Source organism: Zychaea mexicana (genome assembly GCF_025766255.1).
Source record: "Zychaea mexicana strain RSA 1403 chromosome Unknown BDB00scaffold_9, whole genome shotgun sequence".
In the NCBI taxonomy this organism is placed as follows: domain Eukaryota; kingdom Fungi; phylum Mucoromycota; class Mucoromycetes; order Mucorales; family Lichtheimiaceae; genus Zychaea; species Zychaea mexicana.
The window spans coordinates 591,526-619,488 of record NW_026516672.1 but is presented as its reverse complement, the minus strand read 5'-3'; the positions used below and the strand labels follow the sequence as shown (position 1 = coordinate 619,488).

The 27,963-nt window shown below is 41.9% G+C and overlaps 6 protein-coding genes across 6 annotated transcripts; 4 read left to right on the top strand and 2 right to left on the bottom strand.

Annotated features, from left to right (window-relative positions):
• Positions 1–908: 908 nt before the first annotated feature.
• On the top strand, positions 909–5,926 carry BDB00DRAFT_628015 (coatomer protein alpha subunit). Its single transcript, XM_053118081.1, has 12 exons — positions 909–994; positions 1,102–1,129; positions 1,357–1,498; positions 1,583–1,924; positions 2,028–2,246; positions 2,311–2,753; positions 2,845–3,229; positions 3,300–3,438; positions 3,499–3,739; positions 3,807–3,962; positions 4,018–4,216; positions 4,276–5,926. The coding sequence occupies exons 2-12, from the start codon at positions 1,112–1,114 to the stop codon at positions 5,703–5,705; spliced, it is 3,714 nt and encodes a 1,237-aa protein (XP_052983795.1). The 5' UTR covers positions 909–994; positions 1,102–1,111; the 3' UTR covers positions 5,706–5,926.
• BDB00DRAFT_628045 (membrane bound O-acyl transferase family-domain-containing protein) lies at positions 5,772–7,031 on the bottom strand. Its single transcript, XM_053118082.1, has 3 exons — positions 6,735–7,031; positions 6,387–6,630; positions 5,772–6,282 (listed from the first exon to the last, which is right to left on the bottom strand). Exons 1-3 carry the CDS (start codon positions 6,859–6,861, stop codon positions 5,838–5,840), a joined length of 816 nt encoding a protein of 271 aa, XP_052983794.1. The 5' UTR covers positions 6,862–7,031; the 3' UTR covers positions 5,772–5,837.
• Positions 7,032–8,273: 1,242 nt separating this feature from the next.
• BDB00DRAFT_804963 (uncharacterized protein) lies at positions 8,274–8,753 on the top strand. The gene has a single exon (XM_053122146.1). The coding sequence runs from the start codon at positions 8,297–8,299 to the stop codon at positions 8,666–8,668; it is 372 nt and encodes a 123-aa protein (XP_052983793.1). The 5' UTR covers positions 8,274–8,296; the 3' UTR covers positions 8,669–8,753.
• Positions 8,754–12,941: 4,188 nt separating this feature from the next.
• On the top strand, positions 12,942–14,855 carry BDB00DRAFT_756524 (major facilitator superfamily domain-containing protein; the record flags this gene model as incomplete). Its single annotated transcript, XM_053118912.1, has 6 exons — positions 12,942–13,061; positions 13,152–13,265; positions 13,364–13,421; positions 13,536–13,803; positions 13,893–14,190; positions 14,298–14,855. The coding sequence occupies 6 exons, from the start codon at positions 12,942–12,944 to the stop codon at positions 14,853–14,855; spliced, it is 1,416 nt and encodes a 471-aa protein (XP_052983792.1).
• A 5,492-nt stretch (positions 14,856–20,347) lies between these two features.
• Positions 20,348–22,758, top strand: BDB00DRAFT_756683 (major facilitator superfamily domain-containing protein; the record flags this gene model as incomplete). Its single annotated transcript, XM_053118922.1, has 12 exons — positions 20,348–20,536; positions 20,628–20,685; positions 20,765–20,813; positions 20,901–20,919; positions 20,991–21,156; positions 21,232–21,340; positions 21,445–21,500; positions 21,566–21,858; positions 21,968–22,269; positions 22,338–22,381; positions 22,471–22,505; positions 22,585–22,758. The coding sequence occupies 12 exons, from the start codon at positions 20,348–20,350 to the stop codon at positions 22,756–22,758; spliced, it is 1,494 nt and encodes a 497-aa protein (XP_052983791.1).
• Positions 22,759–23,258: 500 nt separating this feature from the next.
• On the bottom strand, positions 23,259–25,439 carry BDB00DRAFT_804937 (major facilitator superfamily domain-containing protein). The gene is made up of 6 exons (XM_053122145.1): positions 25,163–25,439; positions 24,771–25,061; positions 24,545–24,702; positions 24,156–24,453; positions 23,711–24,056; positions 23,259–23,621 (listed from the first exon to the last, which is right to left on the bottom strand). The coding sequence occupies exons 1-6, from the start codon at positions 25,343–25,345 to the stop codon at positions 23,413–23,415; spliced, it is 1,485 nt and encodes a 494-aa protein (XP_052983790.1). The 5' UTR covers positions 25,346–25,439; the 3' UTR covers positions 23,259–23,412.
• Between the last annotated feature and the right edge of the window lie 2,524 nt (positions 25,440–27,963).

Sequence of the window (27,963 nt, the reverse complement as noted above, 5' to 3'; positions counted from 1 at the left end):
ATCTTTAAACATCTGCATCAGTTGATTGCTTCTTCTCGTCTTTTTTTAGCGAGTTTATACAATATTGATCTAGAGTCGCTGCAAGATCATATTACCATTTTATGATTTTGCATATTTTCCAACGATGGGTGATGGTAATCACGATGAGACCCAGTAACGAAAAAGAATGAAAGAGCAAGGCATACGGCTCAGATGTCATGCGAGCAGGTCGAGAGTATCACACTCTGAGGCTTTGTAGAATCCATTGTTGAATTTTGTCCATGGGGCTTGTTTCAGTGGTAGCATCGACACAAAGTTAGTAAGGTTCTTCTACATTAAAATCCTTATGGTTTTCTGTACTCCTGCAAGAACTTGCGCTCTACCACATATCGATGCATCTTAGATAGCATGTAATATATTCTGTCTCTACAATGACCACTAGTATCATTTTCCTCTGAGTGATCGATAAAGTCATCAGCAACAGGGGTATCTTCCGCACGCCGCGATGGTCATCACCCGTGCAGGCATTGCAGTACTGACAAGTCCGCTGGGATCTGAGGAGTCGTTGTCGCGTGGTTGGCGGCGACGCATGTGAAGTGCAAACTGTTGTATGTACATATTTTGACATCAATTTATAGCGCGTTATACCTTTCATAAATCTTATCCATTAACGTTTTTTGTCATGATCCATGTTGTTTTTAAAGAGCACCTTAATGGCACTATCGCAACGATAAACATAGCTGCACTCATAGTTTATGTATGGTATGAAATATTCGTATACGCGCAGTATGCTGCAAACTACGGAGAGCGTCTTTCTATAGACAGACAGATTGATCTAGTCATCATGTCACTAAAACTGAGTTGATTGCCGATTATGAACAGCGGAGGTTAAGAACAGTTTCGAGACGCACGACTATAACAGCGGAGCACACGACGCTTGTCCCTTTCCTTAACTTCTTAACACCTCAGCATCTGCTCTGTCCGCATTCTTTAAGTTGTTATTTTAAGGCGTTGGGTACGTGTTTTCTATACTAGAGCTCTTTCATCTGCTCGAATTTCGCTTGTAATTCTAACATATCCTTTTGTCCTGATTCGTGTTTATGTATACAACTGTTTTATTAGTGTTTTCGAGATGCAGATGCTTACCAAGGTAATGATGACAACAAATTCAGTTAACCAGTTCCAACATCACGAACTATGGAAAGCCTGTTTTTGCTTTTCAGGGATTTGCGTTTGCCTCAACAGATTCTGATTACCTTAAAAAAGAGTCTGAGAGTTTAAAAGGCTACGCTGGGACTGGAAGGCGTCAGGAGAAAACATCAGTTTCAAAATATAGTTTATGCGTTACTTGGAATATTGACAAGAGCTTTTCTATAGTTCGAAAGCAAAAGTAATAGATGTAAAGGGCTCGCGTTCCACCCTAAGCGACCATGGATTTTAGCCTCCTTGCATAACGGCTCAATCCAGCTATGGGACTATCGGATGGGGACGCTGTTGGAACGTTTTGACGAACACGATGGTATATACACAACATGTATTTTTGGAAGCTTTCCTTATATGTATTTTTGGACGTGGATATTAAACAAGGCTTTCTGTCTTATAGGACCTGTGCGCGGTATTGCATTTCATCCAACACAGCCGCTGTTTGTATCTGGTGGCGACGACTACAAAATCAAAGTCTGGAACTACAAAACGCGTCGTTGCTTATTTACGTTGAACGGGCACTTGGATTATGTCAGAACTGTCTTTTTCCATCCTGAGCATCCATGGATCATTTCGGCCTCTGATGATCAGACAATCCGTATTTGGAACTGGCAATCTAGAAGCTGTATCGCCATTTTGACAGGTCATAACCATTATGTCATGTGCGCGCAATTCCATCCCAAGAATGATCTTGTTGTATCAGCTTCGATGGATCAGACCGTGCGTGTGTGGGATATTTCAGGTATATAGCAAAGAGAACAATACCAGAGGAGATTAAGGAGTGGATTGATCAATATGTGTCAATGAAAGAGCTGGTTCATTGACAAGTAGAATGTCCTTTATAGGTTTGCGCAAAAAGAATCAGGCACCAACGGCAATGACTTTCGAAGATCCATTTTCGCGACAAAATCCACAGAGTGATTTATTTGGATCAACTGATGTGATGGTGAAATATGTGCTTGAAGGACATGATCATGGTGTGAACTGGGCTTCGTTCCATCCCACTTTGCCTCTCATTGTGTCAGCTGGGGATGATCGTCAAGTAAAGCTTTGGCGTATGAGTGGTAAATATCGGATGTGTATGATATCAAGGAGATTGACATAGGGTGCTGATTTTCTTTTATACAGAAACCAAGGCTTGGGAAGTAGATAGCTGCCGCGGTCACTTCAGCAATGTTTCTAGCGCTATTTTCCATCCACGTCACGAGCTCATTTTGTCTAATGGCGAGGATAAGTCTATTCGCGTCTGGGATATGACGAAGCGCACGGCCATTGCAACTTTTCGTAGAGATCACGATCGGTTTTGGGCTCTCACATCGCATCCCGAACTCAACCTGTTCGCAGCAGGTCACGATAACGGTTTGATTGTTTTTAAACTTGAACGCGAACGACCAGCCCACCAAGTCCATCAAACCCAACTGTATTATATTAAGGATAAAATCCTCCATGTGCACGATCTTGCTAGCAGCGCTGATCAAGAGATTCTGAGCGTACGCAAGTTGGGATCGCAATACGTCAACCCACGCACTCTTTCATATAACCCAGCTGAACGTGCGGTGCTTGTCACTTCGGTATGTCGAAACATGCATGTGATAACCACCCCAAAGCGGAATGATACACGTTCAATTGCTTACAAGAGGTGTACATACTCTCACTATATAGTCTCAAGATGGTGGTATCTACGAACTTTTCCCGCTGCCAAAAAATCTGTCTGGTAGTCTCAAGGAACCTGCTGATGAATCGAAGCGTGGAACAGGCCACGCCGCACTCTTTATCGCAAGAAACCGATTTGCCGTTTTGGATACTCTTAATCAGCAAATACAAATCCGCGATTTGACCAACACTGTGACAAAATCATTCAAAACTCCTGGTCCCGTCGCCGAAATTTTCTACGCAGGCGCTAACAGCCTATTGATGTCTACACCCACATCAGTCATCTTATTCGATATTCAACAAAGACGCACCGTCGCGGAACTTCCAGTCGGATCTGTCAAATACGTCGTTTGGTCTCAGGATATGTCAATGGTTGCATTGCTAAACAAGCATAGTACGTCGAAAAAAATGTCTTGATGTCTAATAAGGATGTTTATGGTAATACTTGCGATTCTTTTGATTAGCTATTACGCTCGCCGATAAGAACTTGAAGCAAGCATGCCAAATTCATGAAACGATTCGCATCAAGAGCGGCACATGGGACGACTCTGGTGTCTTAATCTATTGCACCTTAAATCATATTAAATACGCGCTTCCACAAGGGTAGGTTTTACAGAGAACATCTGTTTAGATTGAAACGATACTAATATGGCTCTAAATTAGCGACAATGGTATTATTCGCACTTTGGATCAACCCGTATACCTTACCCGTATCAAGGGCAAAACACTTTTCATCCTGGATCGTGACGGTAATTCTAGAAGCATGACTATTGATCCCACTGAATACCGCTTTAAGCTTGCTTTGGTCAAGAAGCAATACGAAGAAGTATTGCACATCATCCGTAATTCAAACTTGGTTGGCCAAGCTATTATTGCTTATCTACAGAAGAAGGGCTATCCAGAGGTGAGAAACATTTATGAACAATTGTGTCATATGCAGCAGTAACCTCGCTAACGCTAGATTTCTGTAGATCGCACTCCACTTTGTTAGAGACAATCAGACACGGTTCGAACTTGCTTTGGAATGTGGTAATCTGGACATCGCTTTAGAGACCGCACAGGCTTTGGACAAGGCAGAGTGCTGGACTAAGCTCGGCTCTGAAGCTTTGAGACAGGGCAACTATAAGGTATGAAAAAGATATTGTTTTATAATCGAATCTTGATACTAACATGAAATAATAGGTTGTTGAGATGGCATACCAACGAACCAAGAGCTATGATAGTCTTTCGTTCCTATACCTTACTTCCGGTAACGAAACCAATTTGCGCCAAATGCTGAAAATTGCCGAACTACGCGAAGACCCGATGTCTAGATTCCAAAACGCCCTTTACTTGGGCGATTACCCAGAACGTGCACGCTTGCTCAAGGATGTGGATCAATGTATGTGGATGCTTCATTTAAAAAACTGTTAACCAGTGTAACTGACTTACAAATCACAGTGCCTCTTGCGTATCTCACCGCCAAATCGCGTGGTCTCACTGAAGAGGCCGAAGCCATTCTTGCTGCTGCAGGCAAAACTGAGAGCGACATCTCACTACCAGTAACACCAGCTGATCTACCCTCTCCTCCTAAGCCCGTTGTTCAGCTAGAGGATCCAAATTGGCCATTGCTGACCGTTTCAAAGAGCTTCTTCGAGGGTGCTTTTGCCAAGGAACAAAATGGAGCAGTCAACTCCGTGGCAGCGCCTTCTTTCTCTTACGATGAAGGAGACATTGAAGAAGCTGGTGGAGCATGGGGTGACGACGATAACGACGACTTTGGTATAACTTCAACAAGCAAACAGGATGATGGAAATGACCTGTTAGATCTCAACGGACGAGCTGATGGATTGGACGATGGCGAAGAAGGTGGCGGTTGGGATTTGGATGATGATATCAAAGCAGATCTGGATGCTGAGATCAGCCAAGCAGCAGCACAAGCAACAGCCGAGTTTGTCGCACCGACGCCAGGCACCAACGAAAGCAATATCTGGACACAGAACTCGCCACTGGCAGCAGATCACATCGCTTCTGGTTCTTACGAAAGTGCAATGCAAGCTCTGAACCGTCAAGTCGGTATCGTCAACTTTGAACCCCTCAAACCATACTTTTTATCTATATATCAAGCATCGCGTGTCACAGTCTCGCCCTTGGCGTCCAACCCTGCGCTATCATTCTGCCTGCGCCGCAATCCTGAAGAATCCAATTCGCGAGCAAGTCTTCCAGCAGTCGTTTACAATTTCCAAAACATTGTATCCACACAATTGCAAGCGGCGTACAAGGCATTCACCTCTGGTCGTCTCGCAGCTGCAGAAACACAATTCAAGGTCATTTTACGATCCATCCTGTTTACGGTGGTGTCTAGTCAAAGCGATGCCGACGAAGTAGCCCAGCTCATCGATATCTGTCGCGAGTACCTTGTCGGTTTGTCTCTGGAACAAAAGCGCCGTACGCTGACAGCTTCGGAACCAAAACGAGCCCTCGAAATGGCCGCTTACTTTACACACTGCCAGCTCCAGACACCTCATTCACAACTTGCACTTCGACAGGCCAGCAAACAGGCATTCAAGCTCAAGAACTTTAGTACAGCATCCCAATTCTCGCGCCGGTTGCTTGAACTGGCTCCTCCAAAGACCGTAGCAGACGAAGCCCGCCAAATCCAATCCGTCTGTGAACGTAACTTGCACGATGAAATTGATTTGGCGTATGATCAATACAATCCATTCGTCGTCTGCAGTATTTCCTATGAACCGATCTACAAGGGCTCGCCCAAGTCTGACTGTCCATTCTGCCATGCCTCATACAAGCCGGAATCAGAAGGCAAACTGTGTACAGTCTGTGAGGTTGCCCAAATTGGCGCCAATGCTACCGGTCTTCGCGTAATGATTTAATTTTCTTTCTATGTGTCCTTATCATAAAATTATTTTTCTGTTTTCTTGCCACATTAGACCTTTAAATATACAATAATTTTTTTAAAGTATGAAACAAATTGTATTAACTAGAAATTATTATCTATTATCATTTTAAATGCCCATTTTGGGTCCGTATGGACAAACTGATACAATCTGAGAATCTATTAAATGTGGGTAACCGGGTATTTCTGCTTGGTGATGTAATCCGATCCGTAAGTATGGTTCAATGAAGAGCGGGCAAGTGTAAAGTATGAACCCCCATGTCAGGAAACTGCCAAGCGCAGTCGGTACGCGAAAGAGACTCTGTGCGGATATAACTGCTGCAGCACCCTGTATCAGGAAAAAGAGAGATTGATATCCACCGATGCCGGGGCGATTTACATACTCGGTGTATCCAAACATACACAGTAATATATAATCATGCATAAAGCCAGAGACAGCGAAGACCCCCAATGTTCCAAAAGCACGGCCGAATTGCTTGTTTTGGGGGAACATAGCACGGATTGGATCATAAACAAGTCCCTGAAAGGCCCATCGAAAGATTTGGTGCCAGCGTCTACAAGAACGATCATTACGTTAGTTAATATGTAATTTGTCACTCCCTAATTACTCAAGCTTACTAACAAAAAAGTAATAAGAATTAACAAACACAATACTTGCTTCGACCACAATTCATGAATTGACGATGCAAGCCAAGGTTTCTGAAATAGCGGTGGACGTTGCACGAAATCGCGCGCTGCCGCATGTCTTTGTTTGAGGCTGTTTGGAAACAGAATAGCTCTGATTGACAACTCCACTCCATACCATAAAAGCACGAAGGTTGGAAAGATGATAACATGGGAAATAAGGGCAATACCGGCAACTCCGTAATACCACAGTGTTCTCGGAGAGATATGCTGTGGCCCTTCATTAAGCAGTACGTTTAAGTAGGGTGCGTGCAAGGGATCCTGGCATACTCTTAAAAACCCATCCAATGCTGACATTATGGGCACTGATATCAAAACGTACAAACAGCCCTTGAGGAGCCACAGAAACGCATCTCGTCGCATAGCAGTGGAGTCGTCGCCCTGCTGCTGTTGCTGGGTAACCGAGCTACTGTCATTCGATTCCTGTTTGTTCCACCGTGACAAGACATTGTAAAAAGGCTCAATCCGGGTTCCTGGCGGTGCACTGCGTCGATCGAGAATGAAATGAGCCATGCCAAAACTTAAAAAGCTCGCAAGGGTTGCATTAACAGCGAAATCGATCTGGTCGCCACCCTGAGCATCATAAAGGATCGGTACGGCTAATTCCAGAACAATCACGGAGCACAGAAGCAAGTCGTTGCTGTATTGTTGTTCTTGTTCTTGTTGTTTTCGGTCGACCGTATCATGTCGTGTGAGAAGATAAAATAGGATGCTTGGTACTGCACAGCCACCATAGAGTCCTAATCGGTCTAGAATAAAAGTTGTTACTGAGCTCATGGCGGGCATAACATGCGGAGGATGGGAGGGGGAGGAGGGAGAAAAGAAGACCAGGGCACCCAGCCTCGTGATGTTGTATACCACAAGCCTTTAGCCTTATCCAGCGAGGTTAGTACTTTACTTCATGCATTGCATTTTGCACCCGTATACTTTACTTTGTCGTGTCGATTGTACTTAATGCAGTTGGAGGTTCAAGTGAGCAAGAAAACTTTGATCTCACCGGCTGTATTTCTTTTCTTGTTTCTGACCCCTGAACAACGAATGGGAAATGCTTATATCAAATCGACCAGTGGACGGACGAGCTGCTGTCGTATCTTTACTGCGCAGATAACCTGGTGTAGGTGAATTCATTTATATGGCAGTAACTTTACACTGCTAAATAGTTCGTTGTTAACGAAAGTGATGCTTCAATCGCCCATCGCCTAGAAGCTCTTCTACGTAGATTAGGGTCATCGCATCGTTTTTTTTCCAGTACCGACTCCTTGCCAACGCTATACGCTTACCAGGCATCCATCTCCTTACAAAAAGAGAAAACCCCTTAGATCGACAAGCTGGTCGCACTGAGTTTATCTGTATGGAATTCGGAGAGCGACCAGTTTGGATCAGCAACCGGCGCTAGTTCGATATAATCATGATGTTGGTGGCAAAGTGGGCAAAGTCGCCAGTTAAACTTTGTTTGCCGCATATCAACTCCAAAGGATTTGAAGAAGAATGAAGGCGTATACAAACCGCCAATGTGCGTTTTAGAACAACAGATGACCGTAATCCGTTGAAAGCGAATTATTTCTTATACTCTAGCCCTAATTTGGTGATGGCTATCACGCACTACATTATTGGAATGATTAGTTACCAAGCCTTTTTTCTTTAGTTGGATCTTTTTCTTTTCGTACATGAAGTAATCCTGCACGTAGCTACTTACAGACCAACAAGCAAAAGACAAAGAACTCCTTCTTTCCCGCCTTGCCCGCCTTACCCGCCTTACGATATTTTAGGGGAAGGTCTAAAATTCTCCTTATGCAGCTTCACTCGTCGTCGATTATAAAAGAAGCTCGGTTTCATGATTTTTCGTCATTGATCCGTCTACCGTTCATCTACACTATAATTGCAATGCGTTTCACTACTCCTATTGTCCTCGCTACATTAGCCGTCCTTGCTAGCGTTCAAGCCTTACCCGCTAATACTGGCGAAGCCCACACTGCCGAAAACAAGCATGGAGTTGAAGGAACGGAGAAAGCTCAAGGTTATCAAAAGCCATCTGAAAAGGATGTTGATATCCCAGATATAGACGTCAAGATCCCACCAGAAGGTGTGAAAGACAGACTCGAGGATGCTGACCTGGATGATTTAATCAACCATTGCTTGGACGATCCCGAACTTGATGAATGCCTTGATATCGACTTTGATATCACCGAGTGCCTTGAAGAGAATTCGCGCGAAGAATGTTTCGAAGAACTCAGAGAGCTGCTCGAGGAACCCTAGATTTTTTCTATATGTCATTTCTATATAAACATTGTGATAACTGTTATGTTTGAGTAATATATTTTCGTTTTTTTATTTCCTTTTGTCAAGTATATGCTTTTTTTTTACTGATAGTAATGATAGTAGTAGTAAAAAATAAAAATATTTGTAGTACCCATATCATACATACCAATTAGTTACTTTGGGCTATGTAATTCCGATCACTAACTTTTTTAAGTTGACACTTTTTACCGTGTCAGACAACTGGTATAGACGCATATTTGAAGTGGAGCATATAGTAGCATGTGCAGTTTATAAAACTATGCATGAGAACAAGAATTATCGTTCTCCGACCTCAACCCCCTTCTTTTTGTATTCTTCTTCGGGGGCGGGGAACCAGATGATGCCTGCTTGTCATTTATAATCATCCATCATTTAAGGAGTTGATCGATTACCATTTTAACCATCATGTCTCGGGCAGTATGTATTTAGAAAGCACGGCATAGACTTCATGGATACAATCTAGATAGAAAGAAGATGCACGAGCCAGCCCCTTTCGGTTGCAGTTGGCATATCAAGCTCGGGGACAACAATTGCACAAAAAGCAGTAGCAAGTTTACAATTCTTCTTTTGCAAATATCCCAGCCATATTTCAGAACGTCTGGAGATTAAGCAAGTTTGACAGCCTATACTGGAAGCTCGGGATTTGATGTTCATTCACAGTAATACTTATCGGTAATTAGAATATAAATGAACAGAAAAAAACAATTTGATGAAATTTCACAAAAAATGTCCTCCTCCATCTAAAAAAGCACGCAATATATGAAAATAGGGAGTTGGATCAACATCTCCTTTACGTGGTATATTAATAGAAGAGTATATATATATGTATCTGTGTATATAAAGATACTATCATCTTCTTCCTCTTCGTTTTTTTTCCTTGACGTGAAATTGACATAACTTCCCTTTACATTCGTTTTTATTAAATTCTACCCAAATACCCTTTCCAATCCTTATATCATTTTCTTATATTATACTGGCTATAATAAGCTGTACGTACCACTATGCGTCCACCAAAATTTCTGTCACTTTCCATTGCAGCGCTCGCACTACTTTCCGTAGTCAAGAGCTTGCCCCTCGATCCAGCACCTGCTACTAATCCTGGAACACCTAATATCCTCGGCAATCTCCTTATCCAAGATCCCACAAGCTCACAAAACACTAGGCACCCAAGCCCAGTTTTGCATGGCTCAGATGGCGTTGAAGAAGCCGACGGAGAAGAAGAAGAAAAGAAAAAGGGCAACTTGGGTGACGATGATAACGATAATGGCAACGACAACGACAACGACGACGACGACGACGACGATGATGATGATGATGAAGAAGAAGAAGACGACGACGACGACGACGAAGACGACGACGACGAAGAAGATGACGACGGTGACAAGGATGATGAAGACGATGGTGACGAGAATAAAAATTCGTTGTCGAAACCGTCTGATGACGTGAAGTTGAGCATTCCTGGTCTCAAGCGTCAGGCACCAACTGATGTTGTTTCCGGTGCAACAAACATGCAAGCTCAGCAGCCAGTCCAAGAAGGCATGCCTTACGATCAGGTACCACAACAGACACCACCAAAAAAGCAGCACCACAAAGAGGAAGTCGATGGCGACGATGACAACGACGACGACGACGACGACGATAACGATGACGATGATAACGATGATAACGATGACGACGTTGACGATGACGACGTAGAAGACGAAAAAGATGACAAAGATCAAGATACCGTGTTGAAGGCTGTATTGAGCAAGCGTCGTGCTGACGAAGATACTCCATCTGAGAAAGAGCCACCCTCTACGCATCACAAGCCCACGCAAGATGAAGGAGAAAAGGAAAATGAAGGCTCCTCTAAGCACAAAGATAGCAGCAACAAAGACCATAACTCGGAAAGCAAAGCGACCGAGCAGGATGGAAAAGCAAAGCATGCCTCCAAAACCAAGGAAGAAGACAGTGCTACCAGCGAGAAGGCTCCTAATGAGCACCATCATAAACCGTCTACTCACACTAAGAAGAACGAGAAGGCTTTACACAATGAAAATTCTGACAAGGAAAAATCGGATGATCATGCCGGCAAAAAGGCCCCCGAGAACAATCCCAACGCAGACGTATTCCAAAAAGAGGAGGATGACCTTGAAGCCGAGATCAAGGCAGCTCAAGAAGCAATGGCAAAAGAATTTTCATCCAAGAAGGCGTTTGCTGACCCTATGGCAGAAGAAAAAGCCAAGCCTAAAAAAAATTCTTTCGAAGACAAGGCGTCCACTGAACACAAGGCAACAGAAAAATCCGAACATAAGAAAGGGGCATCTGAGGACAAGTCATCCGCTGATATCAAGACAACCTCCGAATCCAAGGCAGCACCAGAACACAAGGAAAAGGCCATTGCAGCCCAATCATCATCGAACGAATCAACAAAGGCGAATGAAGCCAGTGATGAAAACGTTAAACACCACTCCAAAGCAAAATCGCAGACTACTGATGATGGTGCTATGGAGCCTTCGTCTGAAAAGGAGCACAAGGCACATTTGACCGATTTGCATGCTGAGCACAATGCAAAGATGAAGGAGCTTTACGCGGCACCTGCTTCCTACGAAGCTTCCTATGAAGATACGGATGAAGAAGATGAAGCTCAAGATGAAGAAGATGATGAAGAAGAACCTGATGAAGAAGAAGAAGATGAGGACGAGCCTGACGAAGAAGAAGAAGACGAAGACGAGGAGGACGAAGATGAGGAGGACGAAGACGAGGAGGACGAAGATGAAGAGGATGAGGATGAGGATGAGGACGACGACGACGATGAGGATGAGGTTAAGGATGACAACGACAACGACAACGATGAAAATGAAGAAGAACACGAAAAGGAGGAAAACGAAAAGGAGGAAAACGAAAAAGAGGAGGTCGAAAAGGAGGAAATAGAAAAGCCCGCGAAGAAATCAAAAAAGGTTGAGCACAAGGAGCACAAGGAGCATAAGGAGCACAAGGAACACAAGGAGCACAAGGAGCACAAGGAGCCCAAGGAGCACAAGGAGCACAAGGAGCAAGTGAATACCAACAAACAGGAAAAGCATCTTAGCAATGCAGATAACAACTGGATTTAAAGTCGTAGTTTAGTTAGTTACTCTTTCGTGCAATACAAGCATCATTCATGCTATTATCATCTTCTTTCATATATCTCATATTACCTATACTGTAGTACTTGATGCCCAGCACGATTACAACTCTGTTAAAGTTTCAAAGTTCTTGTTCCTTCTTCTACATATATGGCTCTTATAAATTTTATTACTGTAACAGGAAATATTTTAACTTTTTTTGCATAACTCCTTTGGACGGCCGTCTCCCTCATATAAAACCAAGGACTTTTTACGACTTTCTTTACTGGTACATCTGCCTGTATTTCAGCAAACGCACCTTTAACTTTAGAAAGAATGCCGTATGGTAATCTTATCCGCTCCGTTGTTCTTAGTAACGTTTATTGAAACTTCATTTTGCATATACAACGACTATTGAAGCTACATGGAATGAAGCATCTATAGCAATGTCCATTTTTCAGAGTTCTATTGCCTCTTTTGCTTTGTGAAAAATATAGTGGCTTGCATCGCAAATTTTGTTTTCACAGCAATATGTACATCAAAAAAGCAGAAAATTAAGGAAGATTGGGTATCAATTATCCGTAGGCTGCCATCACTTCTTCCCAAAAAGTTATTGCATAAATGCACGTTTGTTATTATGTTGCTTTCCCAAACAACAATACTGCACAGATGTAGATTTTATATTATCGTTAAGAACTCTCTTTATTCTCTATGATTATTTCTGGAATCGTAATAGTGAGCTTGGTTCGGGTGTACTTATATATGAATCGTTGTATATAATGTTTCTTTTGTTCGTATGATCCATCACTACAGCCGGAACGCCTCGTTCCAATCAGTTGTAGTGGAGTTCGTTGCAAAAAAGTGTATGATTGATGAAGAATTGCATATGTAAATCCTGCATCAAAAGAACGGTAAATTGATCGTTGGTCAAATATCATATGCATGCTGTCCTATCTTCTCCGCAAGCATTTTCTCTTTTTTCTTCCTCTTTACTATTTCCTCATCGTCCGTGCTGCTGTTTCCCCACACTAGTCATGAAGGACATCTGCAACGAATCCTCGACGAGGTCACCTATCAGAGAGCCAGAACAAACAAGTACAGGTGGCAAGCTGCCACCTTCTTATGAGCCACTTGAAACCGAAGCTATGGAAACAGCCGCCGAACCGCTGAGAAGATTACGAGCGTATACGCCAGCAGAAAAAAAGCTTTTGAAAAAAATTATATTTGCAGTCATGCCGCTCGTTTGTACAGTTCAATATGTTCAAGTATGCTTGCTTTGGCCCAAGAGATTTCTGATTTTAAGATTGTTGTTGCGCATATGATAGCAAAAAAACTTATCGTAGTAGTACACCTAGATCACTGACAAATTTACACTCAATTCTGCCGGTGTGATGGGGATATACAGAGATGCTTCGATCACTCATGATCAGTTTAGTCTCCTCGGCTCGGTGTTCTTTGTGGGATTTCTAGTCTTTCAGGCATGTATGATAACAAAAACTAGTAAAAGGTGTCATGCTGCATGTACGATTATTTGGTGTCATCCTAACCGCATTAATTGGGATAATAGTTTCCCAACACTTACTTACTCCAGTGTTTGCCGGTTTCCAAATATTTTGGAACGATAAGTATGTTGTTAGAAATTGATTTGCCGGTCATATAAGTCGAGAGCACTACATATATGAGTAATGCTGCAGCAACATGATGTAGTAACACTTTTGTTCTCTTCTATTATTCTATAGTTGCGCTATGGGGTGTAGTCCTGATGTGCATGTCACTCGGAGAAAATTTCTCCGAGCTCGCTGGACTTCGGTTTTTGCTAGGACTGTTGGAAGCAACGAGTGCGCCAACGATCCTACTGGTGATCAACTTGTATTTTCGGCGAAGGGAGCAAACAATTTGCATTGCAGCAATGCAGCTCTCTAGCGAAGTTGCCGTTATATTTAGTCATTTGATCATTTACGGATTCGGATATATGGATAACCTTCATGGTGTAAGCGCATGGAAATGGTACGATGGCGCTATTATAGTGACAAATTGTTGTCTCATTTACTGGTGACTAACAGCTTATATCAAAAACTAAACTGTACTTTGCATAGGAACTTCATCATCTGGGGAATCGTCACGGTCTTCATCGGTGTCTGCGTATTCATATTTTTGCCGGATCAAAAGGAGTCGCGCTGGTTCCGTTTGACGCCTACTGAAAAGGAGATCGTCAAGGAACGTGTTTGTGACACAGGCATGGTTCGTGACAAACTGTTCAAGTTATCGCATGTCGTGGAGTCAGTCAAAGAAACTAGATTGTACTGCTATTGTTCTATCGCGCTGCTGCTATGCTTACAGAATGGCTGCGTTTCCTTGTACAGTTCCCAGATTTTCCGCGATTCCGGATTTTCGGTATGTTACTGTTGCTATTGTTTGTTAATAGAACTGACGTCATTCCCAACAGGCAATAATCCAAAAGAGCTAAACCTTTAAATTTCGCGTGATAATACTTGCTCTAGAAACTCGATTCTGTCATCTTAAACGTGCCTAGAGGCGTGAGCGCCATTATCCTCATGGTCATAGCTGGGTATATCAGTCAGCGATACAATGACACATGTCGCGTTGGTGCGGGCATGGTGGGTGTCTTTTTTATCGGAGCATTGATCCTGGCCACCGTCCATAATGGCAATATTCGTCTTTTGGGAGTCTACCTATCTACTATGCTGCCAGCGTATGTCCTGATGCAATCGTCATGTGCCAAGAACGTTATCGGATATACGAAAAAAACGTTTTACAACGCGTGTATTTACGTAGCCATATGTATAGGCAACTTTGTTGGCCCATTATTCATGAGAGAAAATGAAGCGCCATTTTACACGAGTGGTATGGTCGGATATATGATCGCAGATGCAATCGCAATTACTCTTTTCATTTACGTTTATTGGTGGCACAAACGAGAGAATCAACGTCGGCAGCAGTTGAAGAGTGGAGGAAGGATTCCACTTGCGCCGCCAAACGACAGAGACGAATTGGATCTTACTGATAAAGAGGATTTGGCATTTGTTTATACGTACTAATGATATCAAAACTTTGCATCTTTGGGAACAGTACCTTTGTATCCTTCGATTTACCATCAATAAAAATTGGGATTACAAACGAACAACCTGTGCCATACACTGCGTAAAATGATGGTATTAACTTGGGCAGTTTGCATTATTTTACAGTATCATCTTCTTTATTATTAAAATCTTTAAAAGTTAGCTGAAAAATCCAAAAAAGGAAACTCTCATCCATGTAAATTCACAGACAGAAAAAGAGAAAGTAAATACTTACGCAAAGCATTCCCCAAATTCATGGGGGACCTCGGCCGCACTTTTTACCCGTGGGCTCGGGGAATTTGAAAATGAAGCAGGACTTACGCCCGGAGGCTGCCTGAGTAAAAAAACAGCCGTTCGCGTGAAACGATGCAACATCCGAAGATGGGTCGAGACAGAGGCTACTAGGAACTGCGAGAGAAAAGCAAAGGGGGACGGGAGGGGAGGGGGATAAACTATATGAAATACGCAATAGACGCTTTTAACGACTTCCTGGGTCAGAGCAAGGGGAGGAGGGGAAGGGGGATAAATTATATAAAGAACGCAAAGAAGAAGATGAGGCTTTTAAGTACTTCCTCAGGTCCAAGTCAAAGCAAAAAGCACACGCCACCGTCCAGATGGATGGATAGATCTTGACCACTGCCGATAGACTACTTGACAGGTCGGCTTCTAGGAGCGGGATGACAGTGGAGCATCAATCTTGACCAGCTTGGAGGTGTCTGTGCACTACCGCCATTCCGAGAAACAAAAGAGACGAATAGTTAATGGGAAACTGTCAAACCACACACACAAGATTCTATCGTGCTATACTTACCCATACTTCTACGATGAGACACAGGATAACCGAACACCCAGCCAGTGTAGAGCAGAGAATCACAGCCAGAACAGAAACACTTCTTCTAGCTGGATAAAAAAAAGATTATTAGAGGGCTGCACCCACTGTGCTATCTTTATTTTTTGACACGGCATTACCATCCTCCTCCATCCCAAGCTGACTTACATTTGTTTTGTCGTTTCACAGCAAAGTTATAGACAGAGAGAGATGGGGTCTAAGCCAATCCAAGTTCAAACAGATCACCGCAGAGCCATCCTCTATTAGAAAAACGAAAACATCTATGAGCAGCTGCATACACTTTTTGACATGTCACGGCAGACATCTTCCTGGTTCTTCAAACACGCAAAGACAAACACAAGCACAGCGATACTTACTATTATGACATCCTTGGCTTGGAGGAAGAGAGCCTTGAGTTAGAGAGAGGAAAAGCAAGAAGGGGATGACCAATTCTGAAAAAAGAATAAGAGAAGAAAGGGGAGGAGAGAAAGAAAACTTTTTTGAGAGACTGCCATATTGCATACGTCATGGTCAGGAGCCCTTTCCCGTCACGCTGCTGTACACACTGCACACCTTTGACGCGTCATCCCCAACACCCATGTCATCCTACTCACCTATCATACCAATGTTCAAGTCCCCTTTTGCTTATACTTACTATCTGTTATTTGTCCGCAGGACACAATTAACCCAACCAGCATAAAGCGAAAGAATGACCATAAGCAGACTGTTCCAAAAATGCAGCTACTTTTGACACGTCATGGCATCAGCACCCCCAACAGACACTCGACTTCTCTCCAGCCCATGCTCACATTTCATTCCCTACCGTACTTACAGTTGTTGCGTGTGCTTAAGGGTGGGGTGCAAAAACAAAACGAACCAACCATTTCAAAAAATCAGAATCCTACAGTAGTAGCAGAGAAGAAAGGAGGATAACATTAGCGACTGTATGCTGTACACACACTTCTTTAGACACGTCGAAATTCATATCTTCTTTCGTATATCACATCCACATGCAAAACCTCAGAGTACACTTCACACTTTCCATATTGTACTGTACTTACTCTTGCATCTGCGCTTTGAGAGCCAACGTGAGGGGGAGATGGACCAGGTTAAGACGAGAAGAAGGTTTGTGTCAAAATGAAAGAAAGTGAGATAAACGGATTTTGAGATACTCACAACCGGTTTCATACGCTCTTCTCACTCACAATTATAACCATTCACTCTTCGATCCTCTAATCCGTTCCAATGATACTCGCGTTGAATAGCTTTGGTTTAGAAAAGTTGACGAGGAGGCAGAAGAGCCCCATGATTGCTGCGGCCGCACGGTTATATAGTAGTAATGAACACGGCATTTGAGCCAGTTCAATCTATCCAATCAGATTGCTCTCTCACGTTTATGACGCGCCGAAATGTGTGGCTCCTCCAGATCAGAAAATCTACATGAATGTATGACTATGTGAGTAGACGAGTATCGCATCGAGGAAAGACTCAAGGGAATAACCGTCATTAGCACGATGTGAAGCTCACTTCAAATCCTTCATCATCCGAGAAGTGCCATCGCTTTAAACACGCTGAATACAAGTACCGATACAAGTATCAACGTATACAGGAGTACCCAAGATCTCATGAGACACGACGATCCCGCGCTTGCCGATGTTCCATTTGGTGGAAAAACTATGGTCCTTGGTGTTGACTTTTGCCAGGTACTCAACATTGAATACTCTCCTCTACTTTGCATTCTTTTGTTAGTGAGCGGTAATACTTACGTTAAAGTATCTACATCAAAACTGGTGATAGGTCCTTCCTGTGATACCAAATGCATTTCGCTCGCAAATCGTACAGCAGTGTCTAAATCGTTCATCCATTTGGCCCAGCGTCATCATCCACCACCTTGATACCAACATGCGCGTCCAACAGGCTGCCAATACCGATGATGCAAACGAGCTTGGCCAGTCTATGCAATATTTACTTTGCATTGTTGATGGTGCTGAGCTGTTGGTGCCAAGCGGAACTTGCACACCCATAGTGGACTCTGAAATAAGACACGGCTGATTGTACGCTCTCTCCAACGATATGGACTTGAAGCTGAGATAGCCACTGGAACTCATGCTGGCAACATCGTCTTGATCCCTCGCATAACTTTAACACCATCACAAAGACGCTCTCCCATTCTCTTCAAACGCACCCAATTCCCTGTTCGCCTGGCATTTGCAATGAACATCAATAAGGCACAGAGACAAACTTTTAACACTGTTGGCCTCTACTTACCTGAACCTCCTTTCAAACACCACGGTCTACTTTATGTAGCCATGTCGCGCGTCCACACCCCTTCTTCCATCAGAATCATGCTAGATCCTGAGAACTCAAGTATCGCGGGTCAGCAAGGCCAAAACACCCGAAATGTTGTTTTCCATGAAGTCCTTCTCTAATACTTTTTATCGCCTATTCTTTTTTACCTTCTAATAAATATCACTACATACATTATCTTTTTCTACACTTAGTTTCGCGTTGCATTTAAGCTGGAGATAGTTAAGTATCCAACTTTGACGACTTTCTATGATAGATTACTTCTCACTGCACAATGATCTTGCTTTTGTTTTTTGAAAACAGACAATAAGCATTTAATACCAAAACATTGATCCATTCTCGCTCCACAGGGGCGTTTGGGGGTCAAGGGGGGAACCCCCTTGCGACGCGTTTTCGTTGAATGACACGGAGCGAAGCGGAGGGGCTCATTCATCCGAGCGAAGCGGGGCAGGTGGATGTTGATATTTTGTAAACATGAACTTCAGCAACATTATCTTTCTTAGCATACAACCTCTATATCGCGTTCAGTAACACCGGTATTTTATATCATTCTTATCTATAATTTTTAATGGCTTCAATTTACACCATACATGATAAAACGCTTTAATAGGACCATTCTTACAGGGCGTGTGATTTTCCCCTTCTCATTTATTCCAGAGACGGTCTTTGTCACCAGCAGTCGGATAAGTACATAGTGCAACAATTACACGAGAACGCCAGCATGTAGAACCTGTAGTTGTACGCAATCCCATAAATTCATACTGGGTAATAAAAAGAAAAGATACTATACTAGCGTACTATACGCTATGTAACGTTGAACGAATTTTATCGTATAAGCAAGTCCCTGTCATTTGAGAAAAGCACTTTTTTTGTTTAATGACACAGACATATGGCTCTCGGTTTTCTACCGTGGCTACTGGTATAAAGTTGCACCTCCGAGGATTGTGATATCGCAATCATTGCAAAATCAAAAAAAAACCGAAGTCCTTATCACAGAAAAACTAAAGGACTAGGCGCTACCAAAGCTGTAGAAAAAATATAGGATCACCAGATTTTTCGAAACCACAACAAGTCGTTCAATTTGCATAACGCGCTCCTCCATTATTATTATTAGTATTTTTGGAGTTTCGTAGCGAAAGACGATTCTTTTTGGGCAAAAAGATGTAAGCAATGAGCTTGCAGAGCATATAGAAGTTGTCTAGTTGATGATAACATCGATACAATTAAAGCAGCGGTGAAGCTTGCTTTCTTAAAGTCGTATATACTTCATGCCATAGTGTATATAGGAGATTAACGATATGATATATAAAATTAAATTTCAAGCGTTCTAACCTCAAATGACAATAGATCCGGTCAGGACAAGTGTACATGGTCCTATATACCTTACTGTTTTATGGCGCTCATAATGAAAGAAAGAGGCCAAGCACGATGGTGTTTTACAGCTTATCAATAATATTGCCAGTTACGTATCAACGCAACATAAAATACAAATCTGTATTACTTAAAATGGCAGAGTGTGTAGTGTAGGCGGGAACAGACAAAATCTAAATAGTGGTCATCTGCTGTTTCACTCATATCTATCTTATCCTGTCGTTGACAATGGAGTAGGTCCATTATACACCGAGGCGACGGAGAAATTGTTCTTAAGCAAAGTGGTTCGCTCAAGCTAAAACTTACAACCAATGGACGGCAATGGGGTTTTTCGGACAGGGCCGCTTCCTATTATGAAGTCGTGTGAAACACAGCACCGGCCGAAGTCATGGCTACAGCATCCATAGTAACACAAGAATTTTCACAGCAATTGATCCGACATTATTCTGTTATCTTTTCTCCTTTTCAGACGAACAAAAACGTTATCCTAGAATAAGCTGTCAGTAGTCCCAAATAATACAGACTCCCTCAAACAAGCATTTCTTAGCTCAATTTCAAGTGATACTGTGCTGATTGCATGCAGGAGCTTTGTCATGGCCTATAGATATATGATGCTAACAGTGAGAATAATATAAATATTAGAGTTTGATGATACCAGAGATGTGAATAAGTAGGTGGGTAATTTTGGTGGAATACAAAGTGATGGGGCTGCCCAGCACAGGGACACACACATACTTACATTCCTGCGTCATTGCACACACTGATAGTGTCGACAAAAGAGCAGATAGCAGCATCCAAGTACAGTAGTGGCCCATTACTGCTGAACATTAGTTCTGCACTGATATAAATATCAAAAAGATCATTTTTCCCAGAGCAACTACTTCTTTAGTCTTCGTTTTCTTTTTCCTATTTTCTTTCTACTTAACACTTCCATAAAAAAAACTATTTTCAGAAATTGCTTTTCATGGGGAAAGAGGAGAAAACCACTGTTGAAGTGAGCGATGCTGTTGATCTCGAAAAAGTATCATCGAATATTGAATCAGGTGAAAAAAGTGCAAGCAACAAGTTCGTATATTCCCCGGAAGAGAAGAAATTGGTTAGAAAAATCAATTTTGCTACCGTTCCGTTTATATGTGCGATTCTGTTTATCCAGGTAATCAGCATTGTCAACTTGAGCATGACAATAATACTGATGATGCGAAGAGTTATGTATAACTAAATACCACAGAATTTGTATCATGTAGTTTATCGATAAGAGCACATTGAACTTCTCAGCCGTTCTTGGGTTATACGAGGATACCAGTTAGTAACCACTGGAAGAAGAAGTGGTTTTTTGTTTGAAATGTATCGTAACGGTGACAATGACGGGTTATAATTATAGGAATCACTGGCACAGAATTTAGTTGGCTTGGTAGTATCTTTTATGTTGGGTAAGTGATTTTCTCTACAATTATGCTTGTCTCCTTAAGTACCCTTGAAATCTAAAACTAACATCAACTCAACATAAATTTTGTCAGCTATCTTGCTTTTCAGGTAGTGTAATTACTACAAACTGATATGGTAGTGAAAATTCAAAGCATCTTTAAACGAACCTCTTCTTTTGCTAGATTCCGAACCAATATTTTCTTCAGCGACTACCAATATCCAAATACCTTGGCTCCATCCTTGTCGTGTGGGGTGCTTGCTTAGCATGTATGGCTGAAGCCAATAACTTTGCCCAACTGGCTGGTTTGCGTTTCCTTCTCGGATTTTGGGAAGCTTCGACGTATCCGTGTATGTAGAAAAGCAACAATGAATTGAAAAGTATACGTGTGTATTCTGATAACCTCTTATTATTACATCATATAGCAATTTTTTTGCTCATCAGCACCATTTATCGACGAAGCGAACAGGTTGTATGGTTTGGGACCATGTTTATCTGTAACTCTGTTGCGACTAGCTTTGGCGGCTTGATTGGGTCAGTGACCTTTCTTAAATAGATCTAGTTGAAGCTTGATAGTCAAAAAGTGGTCGCTTATAATGACACGATGTGATTGAAATATTAATTTACTATTATGGTAGATTCGGAATGGGTCATATGGATGGTTTACATGGACTCAGTGCTTGGCAATGGTGTAGTAAGTAGCTGCATGTATGTATAATGTGTGGGCATCACTATTTACTTTGTCTTTTGTATCGAAAGTGCTTATCTGGGGTGTTATCACATCGGCCTTGGGCTTTGTCTATTTCTTTCTTTTGCCCGATCGAGCGAAATCTCGTTGGTACAAGCTCACTATCGAAGAAGAGAAGATTGTGGACGATCGCACACGGGATAATACTGTGGTACAGAACAAGGTTATTAAGCGTGAGCACATTTTTGAAGCTTTACGCGAACCAAGATTTTACTGCTATATCACGATTTCATTCCTTCTCAACCTGCAGAATGGATGCGTTACGATTTTTTCATCTCAAATTATTAAAAGCATGGGATTCACGGTTAGAACATTCTTTTTCATATTACTTTTGCTACTAACTATGTGCATAGTTACGCTCACATATATATTAACAACCACCACCATCACTAAACCGCTGCATACTACCGTAGAACCTCGAGTCGATTTTGCTTAACATTCCGAAGGGCTTTAGTACAATTCTTCTTTTGGTTATGTCCGTAACCCTTAGTCGCCGCTTCAACGAGAATGGCTATGTTGGAGCTCTCATGAGCATAGTATCTTTCTTTGGTGCTCTTTTCCTTACAGTGATTCCAACAGGTGGTGCTATGCTCGTTGGTATCTTTCTCTCCGCCACATCACCTCCTTACACGCTGCTCCAAACGATGATCTCGAACAATGTTACCGGCTATACCAAAAAGATCTTTTACACCGGTGGTAATTTGGTGGCCTATTGGTAAAAAGACTATTGGAAAATGAAATACCGTAGATTTCTTATGTTAAAGTCCTTCTATCGAATCGTAGTATTGGCAATTTTGTGGGTCCTTTGATGATGGTTGAAACTCAAGGTAAGAAAAACCTCTACCACGCACACGAAGTAAAACATGATACTACTTACTTCTCTTCAAAACATATCTTACCCTTCAAATCAATACAGCTCCAAGATACACCGGTGGAATGATCGGATATATGGTTCGTGTATATAACCAGCATAGTATTAGTAGATTGCTTAAATCGCTCACCTCATTTCTTATTTCTAAAAATTCAATAGGTCGCAGACGTGTTAGCAGCAGCCTTATTTGTGTATGTGCGTCGGTCGCTTGCTGCTGAAAATAGACGCAGACAAAAACTCAAGGAAGGAGGCCAGGTACCCCCATCTCCCGAAAACAGAGAAGCCGTTGATTTGACAGATGTTGAAGACCTCCACTTTGATTATCGTCCATAAGTTTAAACATCATACATATAACTCCCATTTTCTCTCTGTGTTTTTTGATATGTATTAACAGCACATTGTTAATCCATTCGCTGTAATTTGCTTTTGCACCAATAAAGCAATCGCTGCTCGCTTACTTTCTGCATTTTGCGTTGAGACTGCTTTAGAATATTATATACTTCGTTGTGTTACATAATTTCCAGGTACAACACTGAAGTGGCGACGGCGGTTTGCTTCATTTCACTTTGCCCTCGGTGAGGAAATACGTACAGTACCGCCATTTCGCCGAGTGGACCATGCTTGCTAAAATAAATCCGCCGAAGTATAATGATATCATAGATTCTTATTCTATTTTGTTAACTGGTTGCTGAAATCATAAATATGTTGAGCTATCGTTAATCCTGGGAGGACTTGGCAGTATCTTCGCTTATACATGTGTTTCACTTTTAAATTTCAAGTTTTACCAATAAAACCCTATTTTAGTGTATTACAGCATATAGAACGTTTAAACGATCTTTATTCGACAACATAATATATTTAAAATGGGGGAAATTACGAAGCAATTACATAAGAGTTTGTTAGTGATGACATATATCCATAGAAGATAGGGGTGATATGTATACATTTCTTTAAATACTACTACAACAGTGAAATAATAGAAACATTCTAAAGACGGTATCGGTATGATAAGTCTTCTTTGTCTGTTAAGTCTAGTAACTCGCGATTGGGAGGCGGTGGTGAAATTAATCCCTTTTCTTCGAGATGCTTTCGTCGATTATTCTCCTTATTTTGAGACCAACGAACGTACAAGAACATGAGAGCGGTTAAAAAGTCGGCCACAATAAAACCTATCATTGCCGGAGTATATCTAGGTGCTGATAACATTAAGGATAATAAGTTAATGTTCAGAGTTGAAATGACGTCGATTTTTTTTGTGAAGTGAAGAGGTGAGATATGGGCTTACCTGTGTGGCCAACCATCATAATAGGGCCAACAAAATTGCCCAAACAAAAGGCGACAATGTTCGCGCTCGTATAGAAAATCTTTTTTGTATATCCACCAACATTGCTCGAGATGTACGTCTGTAGTAGAGTGTAAGCTGGACTTGTGGTGCTCAAATACAATCCAAGCAACTGAACAGGACCGAGTGGAAGAACGAGCAACAGAATGGCACCAAGGAGTGGGAGGATACAACTAATGATTGCTATGATTCCAATTTCCTGGAAGCGATGACTGAGGACAGTAGCGATTGCAACAAAAAGTACAATACTAGCACCATATGGGATATTCAAAATAACCGATGTCAATGACTAGAGAGAACGTGATGAAAGGTAAAATGTGTTCAAAAACATCGTCATTCAAAATAATATAAAGTAGCGTGTTAGGTGAGGAAAAGGATATTCACTTACACTGAAACCCATACGGTTAATAATTTGCGAGGCAAAAGTTGAAATGGCACCATTTTGGAGGTTGAGGAAAAGGGAACAGAAGAAAAAGCAGTATAAACGAGGCTCTTTGAGGGCTTCAAGAATATGGTCTCTTTTGATTTCTCGGTTCTGGACAACTGCATTGTCGCGCGTGCGCTCGTCCACAATTTTTTCTTCTTCAGGCGTGAGACGAAACCATCGCGACTTTGGCTTGTCCGCAAGAAATAAATAGAACGGGAAACCCAAAAAGAAAGTGACAATGCCAAAAATAATCATGGCCCTAATAATGATAACGAACTTGACGGTTAATGCAGTCTGCTGATGCAGGTAGCTGAAGTATGATAGCAAAATTTTCTGCAGGAAGCATATACCATTTCCATGCACGGATATTAAGATGACCATCCATGTGTCCTATGCCGTAAGCTATGATGCTTCCAATACAGATGGCTGCAGCGTTCGTAGCAAACATAGTGCCGAACCAAATAACTTGCTCAGAACGTCGGTACAATGTACTAATAAGCAAAAAGATCTATATGTGCGTAAGTATATCTGAACAAATAGTGACCTAATGTACCACAATGATTCTGCAGTACTTACCGCTGGATAAGTGCATCCTTCCCAGAACCCGAGAAGGAAGCGCAAACCAGCTAATTCGGCAAAATTTCTACCGAGCGCATGGCACCCTAAGGTGACACCCCAGATCATAAGGATCACGCCAAGGTACTTGGAGATAGGCACACGTTGTAACAAATACTGGTTTGGTAGCTGAATTGCTAGATAACCAATGTAAAAAAGACTGCCTAACCAGCCGAATTCGTCGTGCGTAATTCCCGTATCCTCGTAAATGCCAAATAGTGCGCTTACGGTCAAGGTTGATTTGTCAATGAACTAATATATAAACATTGACCGTCAAAACACAAGAAAAGTGCTGCCTAAATCGCCATATATATGTGTATTTTATGTTGTCGTCATCCGATCGAGCTTAATACCTGGACAAACAGAATCATGATAACCAAAGGCATGAAAACCCAGTTGATCTTTTTGACCAGTTTCCTCTCCTCAGGAGATTTGATGAAACGTGTATCGCCATTATCTGCATTTGTTCCTTTTTCTAATGACGACGAAACTTCATATTTCTCGTCCGCCGTTGGTTCATGCGTAGACTTCTCCATGGTTTAACCCGATCTTTTGCTATAGGAGGTGCGCGATGATGATTATATGCCGTTGGGGAAAAAAGGTAAAGACAGTAAAATAAAGTGCTGCGAGTGAGCAAGTATAAAAGGGGAAAATTGGTGGTCGGGAAGTCAGGATATTTATACTAAATCGGCGTCTTTATGTATTTCGCCTTTCATATGTGTTTCGGGAAAGCTTTTAGTGCTGTTCCCGAGATTACCAGACCATTTTTGTCGGCCCTCTTCGTACCTCTTGCTTGTTTCTTATACTCTACTCACCGATCTTTATGGATGCATGCCTTTCACAAGTGCTGTTCACACCCGATATATAATTGCAGCAACAATAAGGGATAACTGTACGCTTTCTCTAACTTTGTGCTGACGTGGTCTTGTATTGAGAAAAGGATAGCGGTTAATGCTGAATACCATGCACTCGGTAGCACCGGTATAAGGTTACACAATGAGGATACAAACGCCTAGAGATTTTTAAGTCTCCGAGTTGATCTTGGTGCAATGAAAAGCTCAGCAACAAAAGTAATTGCGTTGTAACCTTTAAACAATACTGCAGCACTCTGAGAAAAAGGCTATTCCCACCGTTTGTGTGACAGCTCTATCTCCTTGGTCTTCGGTGACGGGGTGGGCAATCACAAAGATAGAGGTTTCGGTAATATGCCAAGTGGTCCTTGTGTGCATTGATTAGCACACACAGTGGTACGAATAAGGTGGTCTGTATGTGAAGACACATAAACTTCGTTGCACAAACATTCGCTGCGACATATGAATCATTTCGGCAAGGTGGTCATTTCACCATTGAGGGACAGTTTCTTAGTCGTTACACACATTATGATGATCTCCTATTTACTATATATGGCTAGCAAAGATAGCACTGTACCCGCATTGTTTCCCCGCCCATCCTTTTGACTGCGTCTATAGTTTCTCGACGATGTTGTGTTGTAAGTCTTAAAACGATAAGCTATCTAGACCTTCGAGAAAATATCAATAAAACAACCAACAAGGCAGCACTCGAGAAGATTAGCTAAAGGAATTCTGAAGGTGGGGCCATTGATAGCATAGCCGAATTTTTATTCTTTTCTTTCACATTGAGCACTGAAAGAAGAGTTGTACCATTCAAGTATTGAATTTAGTTCTGGCATGAGAGAAAATGTCCAGGTACATTGTAGGACAGCGAGATTCGCCTCACTTTCTCCCTTGTACACGTCTATCATGGCCCGCTTAAGAATGTGGGGAAAGCATAACCTTGTCCCATTGCTTTGATTACCTTTTAAGAAGAAGCTCTTGTACTTTCTGATCTCTTTAATTTAAAGAACGTCAAGAAAACCGCTTCAAATAAAATCACGTCAGAACGCCGCCCTCGTGCGAATTCCGCATATGCTTTGTGGGCGTTAAGCCTCACGATACAGTACTTTGCCATCCGCGGACCTGCAGTTTATAATGCGATATAACAGCTTTCAAATCGAGCGCTGCCAAAAAAAATCAATCTGTATAATTTATTCTTAATCAATATATGTATTTGTGGCTGTTTTTATCATCACATTCGACTGTTGTTTAACGCTGCATTTAAAATCACCGGTGAATAAAGGTGCTAATGTAAGTAAAAAAGAAGTTGTGTCACGAGCTTCAGCTCATGTTTAGCTAGTCACTATTGCGATATATATTATCTACACCAAGGTCGTCTTCTATGATCTATCGCTATCGCAATTTCCGATCATATTCTACACCTTTTGCATACGCTACTTTCACCCGCACCCTGTCTTAATGCACTCATAGATCATCTTTTCTGTCAAGTTCGTGATCCACAAGCCTGTCGGTGCATAATGCATCAGCAGTTTTACAAGGCTTTAGTTTTCGGACTTCTGCCAGTTGATTGATGCACATGGTTCTTGGATCCAAAAGGCTCTTATTTCTCTTCATCGAAATTAACTCTGATTTTCCGTCGGTTGTTCGCGGATTACAGTATAATCATCGATCCTAGGAGTAAAGGATAGATTAACTTTGGTATGGGCTCACCCGAAAGTATCATAACATTATCTGTGGCAAGCTACGACGACAACTCAACTGACTGCGCCGCCCTCGTATCATAACCAGTAATCATTTAAAGTCTAAGTTTACCGTTTGGGCCTTTTCAGGCCTTACAGGGTCTTGGAAGGTCGCTTTAGGTGTCTTAAAGGCTACAAACGGCACTTTATATCTTGCAGATGATAATGCCGTAGAGGGAACACCCATTCACGGACGAGCAAAATAAATGAACGCATAGGTCAACACCATTTTAATAATCCCGCAAACGCTGATTAAAGCTGAAGTGAACTCAAAACTATAAACCGTTTCTACTTTAATTAATAGATAACAAGGGAAACAAAACTCTTCGCATTGTCAAGCATCGCTCGTGTAATTATAGCAACTTGACAATGTCATTGTATATATCATCAAGAGCGTAACCACAAAATTATATTGATCGACTCTCAGATAGACAATGCAATCTTCCAAGCTTACAAACGAAAGTAACGTCGATCGAAATGATATCGACACGCCACCTTTACAATGTAGTTCAACGAATTTCATTGAGAACGTTAATAGGATACAGAAAGCGAGATTATGCT

What these genes read in the sequence shown, in the direction of transcription:
- BDB00DRAFT_628015 (XM_053118081.1), top strand. An exon ending in GTGCGGTGCTTGTCACTTCG is followed by an intron (nt 2,754 to 2,844) that starts GTATGTCGAAAC and finishes CTCACTATATAG; the next exon opens with TCTCAAGATGGTGGTATCTA. An exon ending in AAATACGCGCTTCCACAAGG is followed by an intron (nt 3,439 to 3,498) that starts GTAGGTTTTACA and finishes GCTCTAAATTAG; the next exon opens with CGACAATGGTATTATTCGCA.
- BDB00DRAFT_628045 (XM_053118082.1), bottom strand. Translation starts at nt 6,861, where the DNA reads ATGTCTTGTCACGGTGGAACAAACAGGAATCGAATGACAGTAGCTCGG. An exon ending in TGGCTCCTCAAGGGCTGTTT is followed by an intron (nt 6,631 to 6,734) that starts GTACGTTTTGAT and finishes TGCTTAATGAAG; the next exon opens with GGCCACAGCATATCTCTCCG. An exon ending in ATTCATGAATTGTGGTCGAA is followed by an intron (nt 6,283 to 6,386) that starts GCAAGTATTGTG and finishes TCGTTCTTGTAG; the next exon opens with ACGCTGGCACCAAATCTTTC.
- BDB00DRAFT_804963 (XM_053122146.1), top strand. Translation starts at nt 8,297, where the DNA reads ATGCGTTTCACTACTCCTATTGTCCTCGCTACATTAGCCGTCCTTGCT.
- BDB00DRAFT_804937 (XM_053122145.1), bottom strand. Translation starts at nt 25,345, where the DNA reads ATGGAGAAGTCTACGCATGAACCAACGGCGGACGAGAAATATGAAGTT. An exon ending in TCATGATTCTGTTTGTCCAG is followed by an intron (nt 25,062 to 25,162) that starts GTATTAAGCTCG and finishes TTTATATATTAG; the next exon opens with TTCATTGACAAATCAACCTT. An exon ending in AAGGATGCACTTATCCAGCG is followed by an intron (nt 24,703 to 24,770) that starts GTAAGTACTGCA and finishes ACGCACATATAG; the next exon opens with ATCTTTTTGCTTATTAGTAC.